Source organism: Sceloporus occidentalis, unplaced genomic scaffold (assembly GCF_023333645.1).
Source record: "Sceloporus occidentalis isolate IW3139 unplaced genomic scaffold, rSceOcc1.0.p SCAF_14, whole genome shotgun sequence".
Lineage (NCBI taxonomy): Eukaryota > Metazoa > Chordata > Lepidosauria > Squamata > Phrynosomatidae > Sceloporus > Sceloporus occidentalis.
The window spans coordinates 11,103,226-11,124,609 of NW_028316994.1; the positions used below are offsets into that span (position 1 = coordinate 11,103,226).

Genomic DNA, 21,384 nt, shown 5'->3' on the forward strand with positions numbered 1-21,384 from the left:
GGAAAAGGGAGCCAGTGAAGGGAGGACAACAGAGGGGAGACATGATCATAATAGCGAGCGAGTGAAATAATGCATGCAGCTGAATGCTGAACAGAAATTAATGGGTGGGGATGAGAGAGGGGAAGCCCTGCCAAGAGGAGGTTACAGTAGTCTAGTCGTGAGACCACTAGGGCATGGACCAGTGTCTTTGCGGTAGAAGCTGAGAGATATGGACGGATTTTGGCGATATTATAGAGAAAAAAATCTACAGACTTTGGCTGTAGTCTGGATCTGGGGGATGAATGACAAAGAGGAGTCAAAGATGAAACCAAGACTTCCTGGACCGGCTGGATAGAGACGTTATTGACAGAAATAGAAAAGGAATAGTGAAGGGTGGGCTTAGGAGGGAAAACAAGAAGCTCGGTCTTGGACATATTGAGCTTCAGACGCCGATGGTGCATCCAGTGGGAGGCAGCTGTTAAACAGGATGACACTTGCTGCTCTAGCTCTGGCAAAAGATTAGGGGTGGAAAGGTACAGCTGGGTATCATCGGCGTACAGATGGTAGGAGAAACCAAAAGAACTGATAAGTTTGCCAAGAGAGAGTGTGTATAAAGAGAACAGAAGGGGACCCAAAACAGAGCCCTGAGGAACTCCAACAGATAAGGGGACAGAAGATGAGGTCTGACCACCCGAGACCACTGAAAAAGGTCGATCTGACAAGTAAAATGTGAACCAATCGAGAACATGGCCCGAGAAACCAAGGTCAGAGAGTACATCTATTAGGAGACAGTGGTCCACGGTGTCGAAGGCCGCAGACAGATCGAGAAGGACAAGGATAGAATAAAGGCCATTCGCCTTGGCCCGCAAAAGATCATTCGAGATCTTAGTAAGGGCCGTCTCTGTGGAGTGCTGTGGGCGAAAACCAGACTGGAAGGGATCCAGAATGGAGTTGGTTTCAAGAAACTCAAGACAGTGTGAATAGACAACTCGTTCCAACACCTTAGAAATGTATAAATTTAAAATAACCTGGGTGGTGTTGGGGAAACAAATATACGTGACAAAGAAATCTTTCTAGGTTCACCAAGTTCATTTTCTTTGACTTGCCTAAACTGCTTCAGTCTCTTTATTCCTGAACACATAGTATGGGTTTGCAAATATTGACAAATATTTACAAATCACAAATTATCTGGGCTGATGGCAACTGGTGGTTCGGTTTAGTGATTTAGTGAGCGATAATCCTCGCCTCCATCCCATGTCTTGGCTCCAGCCCAGGAGGCTGGAACCACTTTAAAATGCTGAGCGATAAGCTGTTCATTTAAAAAATTAAGTTTGCTCTCCCTTTCATTTAAAAAAAACATAATTAATTGATAATTTAATTGAGTTTAGCTAGTTATTTCCTGGTATGGGGCAACCTGCAGTATTCTGGTCCCAAAGCTGCTCTGACCCTTCCTCATTGCAAAGGCCATTTGTTCTAATGCCGCTATGGGTTACTTCATTCTGAGATCAGAATGAGTGTCCAGCCTTGATCACATAGCTGGGTAACTCATTCTGACCTCAGCCTAAACCACTAGAGGAAGAAGCAGACACACTGGGTGGCAGACCGGGACACATTTCAAACAGTCACCTGCATTAGAATGATGGGCTCAAAATTTTCCAGGGAGATTCAGAGCAAAACATGATGTATTTAAACTGGCTGCAAACTGAGTTCAAACTGCAAAAGTAGTCTGCATTCAATTTGGGGATGAGGAGAGGCAGAATATTGCCCTTCCCTGTAGGCTCCGGAGCTTATCGCTTGGGCAAATAAGCCGGCTTACCTCTTCTGGCTTCAGTTCTGGATCCGGGATACACTCCGATGTTAGCATACCTAACTTGCCACCAGTCTAGATGGGATGCCACTGCTTGGATGCATCTCAGGTTGAAGCCGGCTGATTTTTTAAGTCGGAAGCTCCCCGACTTTGAAAAAGTGCTGGCTGAGCGAGGCTTCAACCCAAGCCCAAGTAATAAGCTCCTCAAACAAAAGCAAACTGTTACAGCCACTCCTTGTTTGTGTGTTCTTCCTCATTAATAGTTTTTGCCATCTTGGTCATACTCTGATGTTGCATAGCCATATGTGTCCCTTTATACTTGCTAACTCACCTGGAGAAAGCATAAAAACTTTCTCCAAAGTGTCACCATTTTTTACTGACCAGCTGCTTTCTTGTGTTCAGTTCAGGTTTTGCTAAAATAATATAACATTTGGGAAGGAAGAAGAAACCAAGTAAACCAAAACTAGAGGCTAAAATGGAGCAGATTTCCACTGCCACCATATATTTCCCTTTGGTGCTGAGATAGCTTGGAACAAAGGACACCCAAACACAGCAAAAGATCAACATGCTGAAGGTGATCAGCTTGGCTTCATTAAAACTATCTGGCAACTGCCTAGCAAAGAAGGCCACAATGAAGCTGATGATGGCCAGAAGCCACATGTAACCCAGGACAAGGTAAAACATAGTATCAGAGCCCTCATTGCATTGCAGCATGATCTGATCCACCTGTGAGTATGTGTCAGACTCTGGGAATGGTGGGGAGACTGCGAGCCATGCCACACATATACCAATTTGAATCAGAGAGCAGAAAATAATGACTGATAATCCCAGTTTCATCCCTACCCATTTCCTTATTTTACATCCTGGTTTTGTGGCCCTGAAGGCCAATATCACAGTAATTGTTTTAGCCAAGACACATGAAACCACAATGGTAAAAAGGATACCAAATACTGTTTGCCGTAGAGTGCAGGACACTTTTCCAGGCCTACCAAGGAAGAGGAATGAACACAAAAAACAAAGCAGTAGGGAGAAGAGCAAAGTACAGGTGATTGTCCCATTGTTGGCTTTGACAATGGCTGTATTCCAGTGATAAATGAAGATCCACATCACCACAACTGAGATTGCAGAAAACAATAGGGCACAAGAAGTTAAAATGGCCCCCAAAGGTTCTTCGTAGGATAAGTAGGTGCTCCTTTTGGGGATGCACTGATTCCTTTTCTTATTTGGATACTGATTGTCTGGGCACTTCTCACATTTCGTTGCATCTGGAATTCATAAGCATGGCCTTAGTATTTCTAGAATATGCAAATATCTTCAGTGTAATTGGGATCATATTTACCCTTAACAAGTTTTTCTCTTCTGCATATATATAAATATAAGTGAATCCAATTACATCTTTTTTTTTCCTTTTCTTTTCTTTTTTGCCCTGGGTAAATGAGAAATGCTCTGATGTGGAGAAGAAAGGAGAAAGAGGTATGGTAAAATTATTATTTTTTCCCCTTTTGGCATTAAAACTTCATTGATTTACTTTTTCTGCAGAGTACACAGAAGCATGGGAAAAGAAAAAAAAATCCTAATGTAAAATGTATATAATGTTACTTTAAACTTTATGTGTACAGCTAAACTTGTGTCAATGTGTTCCTTTACACTTTACAAATAATGCAGTTTGACACCACTGTCAGTGCTATGGCTCCATCCTACTGAATCCTGAGATTTGTAGTTTCTTGGGGGCATGAGCACTCTTTGGCAGGGAAGGCTAAAGGCCTTTGAAAACTACAAATCCCAGAATTCCATGGGATGGAGTACAGCTTGTTGTTGATATTCCTTCCTTCAATATTTACTCAACCTTCCTCTGAGTCTAAACCTGCGCCACAGCAGTTAAACTTGTATCAAACAGGATTATTTCTACAGTATAGATGAACCCAAGGCAATACCATTCAGTACATCTCTTTAGTTTGTAGATTTCCTATACAAAGAATCAACATGGAGTAGGCACCAGTCGAGGGAAAGACTGGATTACCCATCGCTGCCACCTAACTCTATATTCTTTTTCTTACCAATGTCTTTTGAAATACTTCCCTTGGCACATTGAATACAGTAATAGCAACATTCTTGTTTCCCCTCTTGGACAATCTTGCAGTATCCAGACTGGCAGCTCTCAACACATCTGGAATCAGGGGGAGTCTAATATAAAGCACAAAGAGGAATATTTAGGATGAACAGATTTGCTTCTCATCATTGATATCATTGATATTTCTGCTTCTTCACTCTTAATGCCAAAATGTTTTCTCATGCCTGGTTTGACAAAGTTTCTTCTGATGTCTGTTAAATATTATGACAGAGCTGAACTACCTGTTTCTCACTAAACTCAAAATGGAATCCAAAGAAGGGCAAACTTGTTCATTTCCTATTTGCACTGTTAGGAGAACAAGTATCTTGATTGAACTGGACTGTAGAAAATCCAGAACCTAGGAAACCTGTGATGGAAACTGTTCTTTTACATACCACAAGTCAGATTTCCCCCCTGAAATATCTATATACCAAGCTGGTGAATGAAATGGATGTTGAAAAGTAGACCATTAACCCAAGATGCAAGAGGACTCCAGCATTCACTGGGGAGATTTGAGATGATTTTTGACTCAGTCCCTGATTAACTAGCACACTTATCCCCAGTTTCCTCTCCAGACCTCCACAATTTCATCCCTAGCTCCAGACTTCCAAGAACTTTAGAATTAGCATCTCCATGTGTCTGTTTCTTACCTGGATAAATTTTGGATTCCAAGTGATTGCACTTCCATTAATGGTGAATCTTTTGCCTGAAGAATTCTGAGGGTCCATTCTTCCTACCTGAACCTTCTGGAAAGATTTATTAGGGAATGTGACCAAGTTGGTCACATCATAGCCAGATATTAGGTCTCCGTTTGCATCAAAAAATATTTCTTCTCCAGCACTGTTGTTAAAGTGGATGTTTCTCAGAAATGGAAGCAGCTGAATTAGAGGAGAAATTGGTGGCAAATAGAAGGAAATAATGAAAATGGGATTGATACTTAATTATTTTAGTTTGCTGCCTTGTGACCTATTTCTCTTCTTATTAGCCCTTCAATTAAGAACATTTTCTGTATTCTGAACATGTTAAGATTTCAAAACCTGAGAACTTCCAGGTTGATGATGGCTTTGTAAAGCAGCCTTCCAAAGAAGCTCCATGGAGTGGGGAAGCACTGAAAGTGGCAGATTCTAGTTAGAGACCATGTAACCAGTGACAATTGCTTCCCTGGTATGGGAAACTCAAAGACAAACCACACATGAGTCTGGATCCCATTGAGGGCATCCTAACACACTTCTTCAGTAGTTTGGATATGGGAAGAGTGGAGAGGACTAAGACGAAACAACATGCCCTACTGCACTCAAGGCTTATAGTGGAGACCATTCAACTTTCTTAACTCCCCCATAAGCACAATCTATAAGAAATAGAAATTAAGGAGCTTGCTGACAAATTGGGACAAGTAACTTCTATGAACATAAAGTGAGTAACATAGTGGGAAACATTTTTATTTCACCATACAGCTTATTTGCATGGCATGTAAAATACAAGGAGCATTTAATTGTTGAAAAAAAGTGGAAAATAAAACCTGAATTTACTATCCACTAAAGGCAATTATATTTGGATTTAATTTTGTTGCACAACAACTTAATGTGGTGGTTAAAGGAAAGAACTGTTTCTTTACTTGTGATCACATCAAAACCATCTTCTTCATCTTCAGAGAGGAAGAGAAAGCTGATGAATTGATACGTAAGTTCCAGCTAATATGAGAGTTTAAGCTAGAGGACCAGCCAGTTGAATGAATGAAACAGTGGCATCTCATGGATAAGTGGTTCATTGCAGTTAAAGGGGAAATATTTAGCTGTCAAAATGGTCTGTATGAACTGAGAATAGGCATCTGAAATGATGGGTATGAGTCAGATGATTTGGTATGAGTTTAATTTGGTGAGAATGCTGATGAAGAAGATGTTTACAGACATAAAGAACATAAAGAGTTTACAGTTTAAGGATGATAATAGATGGATGATGAAAGAAGTGCTGGAAGATTTTAATCAACCAGCAAACCAGGCACGTCATGGAAGAGACAAGTAATGAAGGAACTGATATTGGACTGTGGAATAAATTCAGCTATAGACACTAGTGTCATGGAGGAATGAAGATTAATATGGATAGCAAGAAAGGGTTGATGTTTCTGTGAAGGAGATTACAAGATGACCTGATAAGGCAAAAGGTCAGATACTAAGTTCACGTTCTAGAGGCTGCAGAGATTGCAATGTGTGTGTGTATGTGCCTTCAGGTAGCACAGCTTCCATGATCTGGATGAAATTGGACTGCCACTCTCAGCATTTCTCAACAAAGGCTGCACCAGTTACTAGATGCTGGGGCTTGTAGTCCAACAATAGCTGGAGGGCCATATGTTGCAATAAAGTAATATACTGGTCCAAACGTTGCTTAAAATGAGTCCCATTTATCTTTAAAAAGGAAATAATAATAATTTCACTATGATTATTTTTAAACAAAATTAATCAGTACAGTTACATCTTGAGTATAGCCACATGGATAGAAACTGTTACGCACCATCCATGGTTGGGCTTTCTGAAGGTTCCATCTGTCTCCATTTCCCATAGCTCTTTGCTTGGCTCTGAATGAGTGCATGGCATGGAGGGCATGTGCTACAGCATAGACTGCATTGTAAACACTGTAGCTCTGGCCAGACATTTCCATTTCAAATATTGTTCCAGAAAGACTCTCCAGCTTCTCCTGCCCAGTGCAGTTGCCCGTGTTTGGTAAATGCATGTTAAATTGCGGGAATGAACAGAGAAATGCACTGAACCAGAACTCATGAATAAAATAAAGATTAGCCTGATAAGGATTTAAGTTTTCCAGAAAGTGCTGAAATCCTGGTACCACATTGGTGTGGAAGGAAAAAGACAAGGAGCCATTAAAGGATTTTGCTGCGAATCTTTCAACAGAGATTCCAGCTGTGACATCCCATTGTGCACTTATGATCCAAACGCTTTTCGGCAGCTGCTGAAGAAGAAATTCAAAATTTTCAATAATTATTCGTAAACCCTCCATAGACTGGACATCACCATAGACTAGAATCACATTAATCATCTTGGACCAGAGCATTGATGCAGTTCTAGTAAGAGATTTCTGAAGAACTTCGTTTGATGTATAATGTGTCACTATGGGCATGGAGTGAATCGAAGAAATACAAATACTATTTTCAATTACAGTTGTACTGAAAGTTCGAAGAAACCTTTCTCCATTGTCATTGTCTGGGATAAGGAGGTCAATCCAGTTCCACCCAAAGTAATTTAGGAGCTGAATGATTCCAATATACTGAGCACTTTCATTTGGAGCCATCCAGAACAAAGAAGGAAACTCTGTTTTATCACTCAGTGCAGGGTCAAAAGTGGCATAACTGAGCTAGGAATGGAGAAAATCCCAAAATGTTTATTTATTTATTTAAAGTATTAATACCCCGGCCTTCATTTTAAATTAATTTTAATTGTAATTTGTTTAATCCTTTGTGGCACCAGAGCTCTCTGACAGAGATGGATAAATGTTTTACAAAACTACAGTTCCCAGAATTCACTAGCATTAAGCCAGGTTAGGGGTTTATCGCAAGAATGAAAACTTCTGACTTTGAAAAAGTGCTGGTGGAGCGTGGCCAGGGCCTGGCTTGGACCCGGGCTGATGGTGGGCTGCGATTAGGCAGCGATTTAGCATGCAATAATCCCTACCTCCATCCCACATCCTGGCTTCAGCCCAGGAGGTTTAAAATGCTTTTACAGTTCATGCAGTAAACTCCATAGTTAAAGCGGTCTCAAACTGCATTATTTCTGCAATGTGTTTTGGACTGTGGATAACAATCTAATCTAGTGGCGTCAAGGCAAGCTATGCAACCTGGTCACCTCTACTCAGTGACCCTTCCACCTGGCCCCAGTGCATTGCCCCCAAAAAGCAATAATGTCATACAGTAGTGACAGCACCAGTGTGTGTCACCTGAACAGATCAATTTGTGCTTGAGTGCGCTATTTTCTTGACTGTGTGACAAAGGTTGACTGTCCTTTTGCCTGTGCTCAGTCAAATTAATAAAATGAAAATCAAATTAATAATGAAAAATGTCCTTTGTTTTGGCATAACTGGGCACATTTTCTCATTATTTGTTTATTTACATTTTAAGAGTACATATAAACACTTTGAGTGCCATTTTGTGGGGAATGTTTCATCTTTTGGGGACATTCTACATAAATTCATTCCTCTCATCCAAGAAACTCTCTGAAGAAATGAACATAAAAAAAGTAAAAGCAATATTTTTTTTACTATTTAATTCAGGTACAGGTTGAATTACTTTGTGTGTGTGTGTGTGTGTGTGTGTGTGTGTGTGTAAGCTCCCCTCTAGATTACAGTTTTTAGCTCTATAAAACTGTCTATTAAATCTCTATAGGTCAATAATTCAAGGACCTCAACACCTCTGAACCTGTCACTGAGGAATATGTGTGAACCATGATACCTGTGGAATCTTATACGTGTTTAAGATGTTGGCCATCTGGATGGAGTTTTCAGAGGTGAGCCCACCAATGACAGCCATTAGATTCTTCTCTGTGTCACATTTGTAGTTTGTTTTTCTTCCCTGTCCCGTGAAGAGAAGATCCAGAGTGGCCCCAAAGGCTCTTTTAGGATTAAAAACATTGTCATAGATCTTTGATCCCAGTGTGATATTGGGCAACAGCTTTTCATTCTTGTTGATCTCATGAATGGCAAAAGCAAAAGCAAGGACAAGCTGGTAGTTTCTAGGTATCATCCTGCAATAAGAGTTTCAATTAGTCTTATATTCTTATGAATGACAAATATTTCTGAAGTCTTTTGTGTTGTCATAACGGATTGCATCGAATTAAATCAAATGCATCTGTTTCAACTGCAAGAAACTGATCTTGTGACAAAGGAAAAACACAAAATTCATTGCTTTCATAGTATAAATCATGACATTATACAGTATGCTATTTTGTTTTTGTTTTATTTTTATTACAAATTTCCAATAATTGTACATTGCTTATATTTACATCTTCGTTTCTTTCTTTAGTGTTCGCTTAACAATATATTTCTGCTATATCCTGTATGATTTTCAAATTATACACCCCTCCCTCCCCTTTCCTTTGGCATATTATTCAATTCGTTTGGTTCTTGCTTGAGCTTGTTTCAACATTCTTATTTTACTTTTTAAAGTTTCTTTTGTTTCATATATCTGCAACATGCAGATGGTATGCGTCTGTTACATCATCATGGCGGCACCTGTGTACACAGGATGCCACCATTATTGTGCCACCGGCACGTATTAGGGTTAGGGACTGTGCAGTTGCCGCGAGGTCCCTAACCCTAAAATCGGTGCCAGCACAGTGCTTTTGCATGGTCTGTACCATGCCTAAATTAAGCAAAATGACGAGGTTTGGTGTGGGAGTGTCTAGTGTCTAGGAAAATGACATCACCTCAGCTTTATGAAACTCATTTTCTTTGAACTGCTAAAATTGGCCTATTCTCATTTTTCTCTTAATTCTTGAAGGCTTAATGTGGGTTTGTACCTAAATGATTATTTAGTACTTTGTGTGACCTACACATGCCCATGGTACACATGATCACCGTTGGTTGAATGTTTGTATGGAGCTCATTGGAAATCAGTGGCTGGAACACTATTATAGAAAGGCACAGAGGTAATGGCAAGTTATGGTCCCTCCCTGCCTCCCTCTCTCTGGTTGCTGTGAATGGAAGAATTCAGCACCATTGTGCTTTCCATCTATAGCCTCACAGGCTAAGCACCCTCCACCGCCATTTAATGCCTGGAGGAGGGCAAGGCTGGCCAAATAGCATTCTGTGTTCCTGTAGCTGGCAGAACAGAGAAGCAGGCATCCTCTGGACCTCCTGGGGGTCCTTGGAGAGCCGCACTTAGCTAGAGAGGACTAGTTGGGAAGGAGGCAGTTGGAAAGGAAATACAATTACAGTACACCTTTTGGAACATTATGCTTCATCAGGTTCAAGCGAGTTCCTGGCCAATGTATTTAGTATGAGATGAAAGTCTTACCTGCAGACCTGACTCTGTAATGGTATATTCCAATGGCACTTTCAAACCAGATTTGATTGAATAATTAAAGAATATGTCAAAACTGTAATGCACCCCAGATCTTGTTTTAAGGAATTACTTACCAGGCTGTTGCAGAGGAGTCCAATTGCTCCCTAAAGGTGAGCCAAGGTATTTCAGGAAATGCAACTGACACAAATTCCCCAATGATAATTTCTTTTTTGGAACCAAGGATGTTTTGCTGATTTTTTATCTTCCAACTGCTTGTGGAGGTCAAAGTCTGAAATGTGTGAAATGAGGGGAGGAAGGGAAGAAGTAAACAAACTGCTTTGAATGCCAACATCAGTTAGCTGCTGAATATTTGTCTACACAGTGCCTGAGAACAAACAGGATGGAGATACAGGAAAACTCCTAAGAGGAGATAGAGACAGGGCTCTCTGACAGTCTGAAATTAAGTTGTCACAGCTATCATTGACTTGCATGGACTCTTTATAATCAGACTTCAGCACAGCAGAAGCTCTTGTGTTTGGTGTCACTTTTTCTGTTATTCCTTTTTGCTAGTTGCTTCATCTGATGTGTTGGGGTCCCAAAGGATGTGAAATTGAATCAGAGTCATTGTGATAATTAGAGAACAGAGAATTGTGTCTCCCAAATGTTTCAAATCCTTGCACAAGTGTAATTTGAGAAAATAAATGTGCAGATAATCACATTTGCCAAGTGCTTAAAACCCATAGACAACTGGAGAAAACAAGTCTGAGTCTAAGAGACTAGTTTTATGTCCCTCACCATCACATCAGGGAGAAAATTCACTTACTTGAATTCACAGTTAATTGGGGCAATATTCCAGACATATGGAAAATCTCTGGAAACAGGTTATTTGCAGAAAATATATGTCTTCCTTCAAACATGAGACCAGATAGCAGCTTGTTGCCACCCTGTAAGACTCCGTCATATATCAAACTGCTTTCTTTCAAAAGCATGCAAAGCACACTTGATTCTCACTGTAATATCTGCTAGTGCATGCTATCTGTGTTTACTTCTGGCCTACAAGATGGCTGCTGTACCATCCTGGAAGCAGTTGGAGATGCATGGTGATCTGATGCCACCATATTATGGGTTAGAGTCTACCTATTAGAGTGTCTAATTGTACCCCAAGCGATGAGTGATCAGAATATGAACTCCACCATTTCATATATATCATAAATTAAAAATACTATTATCAACTGAACCCAGTTGTTGCAAGCTGAAATCAAAGGGATGTATAGATTCATTCATTTCAGTTTCTTTATTGTCTGCATTTTCTACAAACAGTCTTATGTGCTGTCTTGTTTCTCGACTGGTTTCTGAATGTTTGTTTACCTTCATAAATCACAAACACGTACATTTTTATTATGCATTTTTGACAAGCAGATAGATGCCAGTCCATGAACTGTCAGCTCCCAGTGCCCCAAGTTTCCAAGAAAGAAACAAACAATTGCAATCAATGGGCATCAATATAGAACAGGCCCCTGGCACACTTTGGGGGGGCTGCTGGTCTACCACATCAATTAGATTGAGAAGCAGTAGTTCATACCTGTATCTCAGAAGTTATGGCTCTTTGTACATTGTGCAAGGAGGTGTGGTATATTATGCCATAATGTAAGTCAGATGTACAGTTGTTTCCTGCTTTTCTTCTTAAAGATGATGAATAATTGTCTTCCTGCTGTGAGAAATTCGTCAAAAACTCTGTAGTATTCAAAGTCTATTCACAGCTCAAGTTGTATTTTGGACATGGTATTTTTGCATAGAAAACATTTTTTCACAGAAAACAATATCCATACACATACATATGCACACATATACATCCGTCAATTTCATTGTCAAGTTTACATTCAACTGAAAAGCATTGTAGAAAGCCTGCGGTATTTGATGAGTGGCACTTTGATGGATTTTTCTGTAACCTGTGCCATCATCACTGGAAGTGTACAAAATCATCCTAATCCTCATCCTCATAGAATCATAGAGTTGGAAGAGACCGCACGGGCCATAAATAATAATAAATAATAATAAAATTTTTATTTATATACCTCCCTTCCATCAGATCAGGGCGGTTTACAGCAATTAAAAATACAATCAACAATAAACACTAAAATCATACAATAATTACATAAAACATAAAAACAAAAGGCCCCAGGTTAGCCAATCCCGTTGCCATCCAATCCAACCCCATTCTGCCATGCAGGAAATCCAAATCAAAGCATCCCCAACAGATGGCCATCTAGCCTCTGCTTAAAGACCTCCAAGGAAGGAGACTCCACTACACTCCGGGGGAGTGTGTTCCACTGTGGAACAGCCCTTACTGTCAGGAAGTTCTTCCTAATGTTGAGGTGGAATCTCTTTTCCTGTAGCTTGCATCCATTGTTCCAGGTCCTTTTCTCTGGAGCAGCAGAAAACAAGCTTGCTCCCTCCTCAATATGACATCCTTTCAAATATTTAAATATTGATGATGATGATATTTAAATCATCATCATCAACATGTATACAGCTTTACAATGTTAAATTCATTGCAGTTGTATCTTGCTATTCTCATTCAATTATATAAGGTCAATTTCCTTTTCCAAAAACAGACTTTTGGGGAGAAAGGGAGCGTTGGGGAGACAGGGGGTGGGACTGAACACACTTTTTCAGGGCCTGAAAATCTTACCACAAAATGGCACAATACCTCAGGTATTTTATGGTACTTTGCTTTGTCCTTCCTGCCAGGCATCTCTCCTACGGTTGTGATGCAAGCTCGTTGTTGTTTGTCAAACCTATAGGATTTTTGGTTTTCTTGATGCTCAGCTCAAATATTTATAAGCTCTAAAATTTGGCACCCAAAATGTCCAGGATTTCCCTCCCTTAAGTAATAAAAGTAACAGTGTCTCAGCCATTCATTTTAGCTGTGTGAGACTCATGGCATTTATATATGAGTCAAATAAAATTATTTCACCTGGTCTTCACAGAAAGCTGTCTTGACAGTGTATGAGATGATTGAGATCAAATCCAGGTCTTTTCAGTGCCTCCGGATTTTAATCTAGACCAAAAAAGTTGGGATTTATCCCAGTTTTTATTTTAAAATCTGGATATAAATTTGTACATGTGGACTGCTCTCCATAGCAATGTCAGTGTGGAGCTAGGTAGAGGAGTTCAGTAATACATATATTCACATTCATTGGGAGGGGGGGACAACACTTCCCCAAAACCGGAGCCACCACAACAGTGTGGCCATGCATACTACAATTTTTCAGATCATGATGAGTTTGAAGGGGAGACCTGCATGAAAAGTTCTCTTGAACTTCTCGCTGTGTGGCAGTCATGTAGACGAGCCCATAATCACTGCAGATCAGGGAAATTCAAACATAAGGTGAATTTTGCTGTTAGTGTAGATGCACCCTGAGTTAAGGCAATTTGCAGGAAGGATGAGGGAGAGGGAAGAATTCAATGCTAAAGATAAACACAGACTTCCCATCCTTATTATGTACTACTTGTTGGTAGTGGACACACTGGTAACCTCAAGGCTTGACCTTTGCAATGCACTGTACATTAGAATATTTCTGCGACAATTTTAGAAACCTCTTTTAGTTCAAAACATGTAGGCCAACTTGGTCACTGGTACATCTGGGAGTGATCATAACACACCAATATTAAAAATCATGCCACTGGCAGCCAATTAGTTTCTGGGCAAAGTACGAAGTGTTGATTATTGCCTTTAAAACCCTACATCATTTGGGTCTGGATTATCTACAGGATCTCCTTCTTGTATATAGCCCACCATGTAAACTCCATAAACTCAGGTTGTCTGGAAAACATCTCCTTCAGTCAGCCAAATTAGGCTGTTACCCAAAGGACATTTTCTTTGGTTGCCCCCAGAGTGTTGAATGACCTGCTGGAAGAGATTCATCAGTCAAGATGCTATCCAGTGTCATCTTCACCCCTGATGCCACCCATTGTGTGGGAAGGGGCTTCCAGGAGCAGGGCTTCTGATGAGGGGGGGACAGGGCTTCCAGGGGTGGCCCTCTTGGCCTCCCTGAGCACTGCTGCATTGTTCTCCCCATAAGGAGAACTATGGGACAACACCAAGGTGTGTGTGTGTGGGGGGGGGGGGTGTTTGATCTCCCTCGATGCTGCCATGTCATCATGAGAATGACACAGTGGCACCAAAGTGGGGAGGAAGGCCTGACCGGGTGTCACCCCTCTTCTTGGATGTCACCCCTAATAATGCTACTGATGGTATCTGAGTTTAAATGAGCAGTAAAGACCAATCTCTTCGAACAGGCCTATCCAGTTGATTTTTACATTATGAATTTTAAACTATGGTCTGGTTGTTTTAATATGTATTGCTCTTATATGTTATTTTAAACTATTGTTACATTTTTTTGTAACTAGTTCATGTGTTTTCATTAATGTCATGTGTTTTTAACTGGTGTTGTGTGTTGTATTTTAATCTGTTGCTCATCTGTTTAATCCATAGCAAGAGGCAGGCAGCAGGTGCTTGGGATCATACTACACTGCTTCTGACTGGCTTAAGCAACCCGCACTAGATGTGGAGAATAGGTGAATACAGTAGATACAATTCTATGAATATCTTCAGTAGTGGCAGGAATTATAGTCTAGCCAGACTTCCCTGGTTTCTTGGTTCATTTTAATTTCTAGGCCCTGATAAAGTCTATGCTTAGACAATCATGCGCTGACCTTGGGTATAATTACAATATGTTAAGCTGTACCTGTGTGATGATTGGAAGAAAAGCAGTCACAATGAAAGGTGTCATCTCATAAACATATTATCCAGTCTACACAGAGACTTTGGTTGTTGAGAGAATTTCTAAGCAACCGTGTAATTATTAAAATTATGATGATTTTCTTCAGATTCTTGCAGATGTCCCAGTGTGATGGGCCATTTCCAAAATTCATAACACCAAGAAAATCACACACTGCCCTCTATAAAGACTCTCATCAAAATATGTTTATCTCCTAGTTGATGTAAACTTGGCAGGGCTTAGCCACCAAATGCTTTAGTGCCTTTTTCTTTCAATAAAAAACTCCAGGCTGGTGAAATTTGTTTAATGCTTATGGTGCTTGAGAACTGTTACCAATGGATTCTCTTAAAACTACTGCAGCTGGTACTCATAGTGATGTTTGTGTTGGTGACAGTGCAGTTCTTCAGGTGGGGCAGGGATCAAGGTTTGCAAGCTCTCAAACTACTTTTGCTGCTCTTTTCACTTTTGGTTCTGCCCCATACTTTCAGCAAGACTTTAAACTTCTCTTTGTGTAGCAGGAAGGAAATGGAACAAGATAACTCACATAACTCAACGGGTGACATTATCCTGGGCCAGCTTTTGTCACTGATTTATGCTGAAGAGCCTTCACTCAACTTTAGAGAGAATCCACCTTATTCAAGAAATAATTTGTAAGTAGTTCTTAGCATATTGTAAAAGCCTTTTATAGGAAATATGAATCAAGTTTGCTCCTTGCTGCTTCAGAACATAGGACCTGATCTAATAGATTCTAACTACAAGAAAAGATTTCTCAACTAAGCATTGGGAAGAACCTCTTGATGATGACACCTGTTCAGCCTTGAAATAGACTACTTCCTCAAAAGTTGATGGACTATCTCTTGTTGGAAATGTTAAAACAGAGGCTGGATGGCCATCAGAGAAGAAGGCTTTAGCTGTGCATTGACAGTGTTTGGATAAGTTGCTCTTTGGTTTCCAACTCTACAATTCTATGGTTCTGTAAATTTATTGAGGTTCAAAGTGGAGAAGAAAGGAAGGAGAATTCCTGGGGAATTAGTCAAGGACAGTGAGACTAGGAGGGGCTGTAAATGTAGAATGAATCCACATGGTACATTGATTATGACAGTCCTTTGCAAAAAGATAAGAAAGTAGGTGTAAAAACATTTAAATAAAAACAAGAAACAATGATCAGATCCCTGGCTAAAATTCTGTTATGCCTTTACACTGATGTAAATACCATTACACAAATAGTTGCATATTGTTAGAGGCTACAGGAGACCGACATCCTATTCAGGATGGTACCCTGGCTGTCACGAAGCTAATACTATTCAAAATCTTCAAGGCCATATGACTGCAATTGCTCTTTTTCCTTGTTAGCATGGCCTGACTCAGCTGGGTTCATCTTCTCACAATAGTTAATTTACTGCACCTGGCTCATCACTTCTCCAGACCAGACTCCCAAAGTGACATAATCTTCCCATGTGAAGATGATTTAGTTGTCAGTTTGTTCTTGTGGAACTCTGCATGACCACAGAAATTTCAGAGGTTGTGGCTTTGGAGCTAGTTAACTAGCGTGGGAAGATGCTTGACATAATGGTTCTGCAAGGCATTGTACGCTGCCATCTTGTATGTATCTGTACAGCACAACTTACCACACATTAGTCCTTGCTAGAGCTGAAAATCCTGCTTGACATTTGCTGACATATTGGCTAGGACACTTAGGATTTGTTATGTCCTTTGCCTAATAGAAAAGCATCTTTTATAATTATTTTGTGAATTACTACTCAATTTTCCCCTTCTTTTAAAATTAACTCTTCTCCTTTAATTTGTCTTCTGTGTCTGTTTATTTTAAGACTGTCCAGTACTAAATTCTTTGTCTATTTAATTGGTCAGTTTACAAAAGGATCTTATAGCATCTTTGTACTAACAGTTGTTTAGCATAAGCTTTTGTAAACTTGGGGGCAAAGCAGACTGCCTCAAAATCTGGGTGGGTGCCATGGCAACCACACAATATGGTCCCACTTGAGCCCTTTTCTGGTGCAAAAAGAAGCAGCAAAATGCCACTCCATTTTGCGCTGGAAAAAAGCCAGCTTTTCTGCCAACAACGCTTTGTGGCGTTCCTACATCATGTGGCATTTAAGAACTGTTTGCAAAACTTAGCATCACTTCCTTTTTTTATCACATAGTTTTCTTCTTCCTTTTTTAACAATCTGATTGTAGACCTCTTGTTAAAGACCTCCAGCATATCCTTGCTCTTGTTTTTGCCATTCACGAGATCAACAAGAGCACTAGACTCTTGCCCGATGCCACACTGGGATTCAAGGTCTATGACAATGTTTTCAGTGCAAGCCAGAACTACTGGAACATTCTGGATATACTTTTCCCAGGAAAAAGGAACCCTCCCAATTATAAGTGTGAACAAAACAAGAAAGTGGTTGCTGTAATTGTTCAGCTCACCTTCCAGCATTCCATTCAGATGGCTACCATCTTAAATATCTTCAAAATTCCACAGGTATGTTGATATACAAGGCAATTTGGTAGGCAAGTAGGAATGCAGGTGTTTCCACCTAAACATTAGGAAGAACTTGCTGATAGTAAGAGCTGTTTGACAATGGAAGACACTGTGTCAGAGTGTGCTGGAGTCTCCTTCTTTGGCGGTTTTTAAACAGAGGCTGAATGGCCATGTGTGGGGAGTATATCACTTCATGGCAGGGGGTTGGACTAGGTGACCATTATGGTCTTTGCCAACTCTACACATACAGATATACATAATCAGAGGCACTAATTAAAGGCAAATATTTTGAAAGCAAGGGGTCGCACACAAGTGCCCTTCCAGATGCTGGATTCCATCTTCAGTCACACCTTGTCAGCATAGCCTATAATGAGGGATTTATGGATGTTGCAATCAAAAAAACATCTGGAGGGTCATATATTTTCCTATTTCCATTCTGAGTGTTCCTGCCTCTTTCTGTTTTCGTGGTGTATGGACTGTTCCTGTTGTTTTTTTACTGCTCAATATTTAAAAGTAGATCTGCTCAACTTCCTGCACCATAACAAGTTTTACTTCATCTCTGCTAGACTGTCATGTCCCAGAGTTCCAGACTGTAAAGAGCCATCCCTCCCCAGATTAAAAGACACTTCTGTCTAAACTTCCCACAGAGAAAATTGAAATCCTTCAAAGATGTAAGATTGTAATTTTGGTATCCACCACATGTGTCAAAGGATCATTGTCAATGATCAAATTATTTTGTTCTTTTTATTAGCTTGGTTACGGATCCTTTGATTCAAGGCTAGGTGACAAAACGCAGTTCCCTTCTTTCTATCAGATGATGCCAAGCGAAATGTTGCCGTATATAGGGATTGTTCACCTGCTTAATCATTTCAGATGGACTTGGGTTGGCCTCCTTGTGCCAGATGATGACAACGGAAAAATTGTTCTGTGGAAACATGCACCTATGCTCATCCAGAACAACATTTGCATTGCATTTCTGGAAATGATTCCAACAGTGATTTTTCCATCCAAGATTCCATACGCCTTTCCTAATAAATTACTCCAGATATCTACTACCCTATTGGTCACCAAAGCTAATGTGATTCTTGTCTACTGGAATACATATTTTTTCAAGGTTTTTCAGTGGGCTCTAGAATATAATGCATTACATGAAAAGTACCACTCAGGAAAGGTTTGGATCACATCAGCTCAGTGGGATGCAGATATCATGGACAATGAGAACAAAATCCCTGCACAAACCTTGAATGGTACCCTATCCTTCACAATCCATACCAAGGTGATACCTGGATTTGAGAACTTTCTTCATACAATAAATCCTTACAATTACACACCGCACTTCCTTCATAAGTTTTGGCAGCATGCCTTCAATGGTTCATTCCCTAGTCATTCTCTTTACACTGCAGACATTCAAAACTCTACTGGACAGGATAACCTAGAGAGCCTCCATGGAGCTATGTTTGAAATGGGAGTGTCAAGTCAGAGCTACAGCATCTACAATGCTGTTTATGTTGTAGCGCATGCCCTTCATGCCATGTATACATCAAGAGACAAGCAGAAAGCAATGAGAAGTGGGGTCACATGGAATCTCATGAATGTCCAACCATGGCAGGTGGGATCTTTTTCAGAAAGAACCAGGATAATGGTGGATGATGATGATGATGATGATGATGATGATGATGATGATGATGATGATGATGATGACATTTCTGTTAACAACAGTTATTACTGTTGTGGTAGTTATTATTTTATGTCCACAGCTTTACCATTCATTTTTGATCAAAGGAAAAAGAGAGAGAACAAGTGAATTCTTATTATTTTTTAATTTTTTAATCTTTTAATGAAACTATGGTGTGAATGTGTTTTAAGTTTTTAACTGTTTTAACCATGTTTGAACAATACTGATATTTAATTCTCTCTTTTAAAATTCTCTTTTAACTTTTGTAGTCCATGTTTTAGCGTTTGTTTGTTTGTTTTTTGATCTATTTTAAGTCGCCTTGGACACCATTTTGGGAGAAAGGTGGGATACAAGTGCAATAAATAAAATACATGGATACATGCATAGAATTTTATAGTTACATATGAAAATTAAGAGATATGGCTCAGATAGGCCTGAGAGGCAAGCCAAAAAACAAACACCCATTCTATTTTTGTGTAGCCATTCCTTTTTTCAAAAATGTCATGTCTTATTGTTACATCTTTTTGTCTGCAGTGAATACAGCTTAATATTTTGTATTAAGATTTCTTGTTCGTCTTCAATAAGCCAATAGTGGGGGGGGGGGGGGGGAGGGGGCATTAAGTCAAATGCAATTGCTGCCTTGAGGAAAGATGGTGATAATGCAACTAGTGACTGAAATATCTGAATTCAAAAACATCTGAATAGGTAACTAAGGTGGTTACATACAGTAGCTGATCTACAATCATAGCCTATGTCTGCTGCAATAGGACTACTTTTAATAGAAATGTAGAGAAAAATGTATTATGGGTAAACTAGTATTAGTAGTATTAGTATGGGATTATTATAGGAGCTATTGAGATTATTATTATTGAGGTTATTCTGTTGTTATTATTATTATTATTATTATTATTATTATTTCATTTCTATCCCATCTTTTCCTGAATATGGGACTCAAGGAAGCTTACAATATCTTAAAACAAATATAGACTAAAATACATACAGAAACATCAGTAAAACTATAAAAAATATTTAAAAATAGAATTAAACTATATATAGAATTACAACCTTTATAAAATCTATTGAACACTGTTATTATCTCCCATTGATCTGATTTGATAATTGCTTGTCACTTTCAATCTAGCTTCACAGCTTTCTGACCAATGTCCGATTTAACAACAGTGCAGGGGAAGAAATATTTATTAATAATAATATGGAAATGGAAGGTCATTATGATATTGTAAATTGGGTCATATATCCCAATCGGTCTTTCAGAAGAATACAGGTTGGAAGGATTCTTAGCCACGCTCCTGAAGGCAAAGTGTTTACCATCAATGAGGATGCCATTGTGTGGAATCCTTACTTCAAGCAGGTATTTATTAATCTTGGCCTTCTAAAATGCTTACTGTGTTTACCAGAAAACACTCCAGGCCAGGATTACTATGGTCAATTCTTTCTCATGCCATAATTTTTTTATAATGCTAGGCTTCAGCCCAATAGGGTTGCTAGGGAGAATAATATGGACTATTGGTCTTGCATATTAGACCATAGTGCAAGGATAGGGCCATCCTACATCTCCTCCATCTACTGACAGGTGGTAGTAAACCTCACCATTGGCTAGTCCCATTGTAAGGGTGAAATATCTGATTTTCTTGTCAACACAGAAGTATCTCATGTCTTTTGGCCTTCGGATTTCTCAGGTTTTCCACCTTTCGTGTCCTCGGCTAAGATTAAGCCACTGTTCCTTCAGGAAGATATATTCCTTGTGATCAATAATTTGCAGCCTCCATAATTCTGTACTGGATTGACACAACAGGGCCATACTTTACAGAAAGAGGATGTGCTAGAACAAATGACTTTATGTGGATACTAATATTGTTCATGGGGCCAATGGCTATGGTAAATTCCACCACTCTCTTAGGCAGTCTAACCCACTGTTGAATAGTTCTTACAGTAAAGAAGTAATAAAATAAAACAAAATCGTATAGCAATGAATGAATGAATGTTTTCCCTGATGTTTAGGTGGAATCTCTTTTCTTGTAACTTTAATTCATGCTTTAATCTCTGGAGCAGCAGAAAGAAAAGCTCACTTCATCTTTTACATGACATCCCTTCATACAACTCACAGTTCAATCTCTCTCTGGAAAAGAAGGAAACTTTTAGAAAACCTGGAAATCCAGTCTTAGTAGTTACTGACAGATGTTGAACTTGGTGGGACAAAGCTGTTCAGGTGATCCAACTGATGACAATCTGCCACACATCATCTGATATTACTAAATTATTTATAGATTACAAGAACATGTATTTTACTCTCTCTATCTCTCACTCACTCCCTTTATAAAAAGAGTCCTTTCTTTAGTAGACCACATCATAACAATGAAAGTTTAGAATAAAAGAAAGGGAACATTTAGAGAGTTGAAACTTCTAGTCTTCATTAATAGATCCATGTACACTCCTGATGAAAGATGGTCAGTTCAGATGACATAAATCAGGTAGTAGTGATGGTGACATGTGGTCTTGAATGAATTCTCCTTCCATGC

The 21,384-nt window shown here is 39.5% G+C and overlaps 1 protein-coding gene across 1 annotated transcript; it reads right to left on the reverse strand.

The window, feature by feature from the left end:
• Positions 1 to 2,149: 2,149 nt before the first annotated feature.
• Positions 2,150 to 11,274, reverse strand: LOC149303912 (vomeronasal type-2 receptor 26-like). Its single transcript, XM_089480871.1, has 5 exons — positions 11,269 to 11,274; positions 10,035 to 10,189; positions 8,350 to 8,641; positions 3,844 to 3,970; positions 2,150 to 3,051 (listed from the first exon to the last, which is right to left on the reverse strand). The coding sequence occupies exons 1-5, from the start codon at positions 11,272 to 11,274 to the stop codon at positions 2,150 to 2,152; spliced, it is 1,482 nt and encodes a 493-aa protein (XP_089336997.1).
• Between the last annotated feature and the right edge of the window lie 10,110 nt (positions 11,275 to 21,384).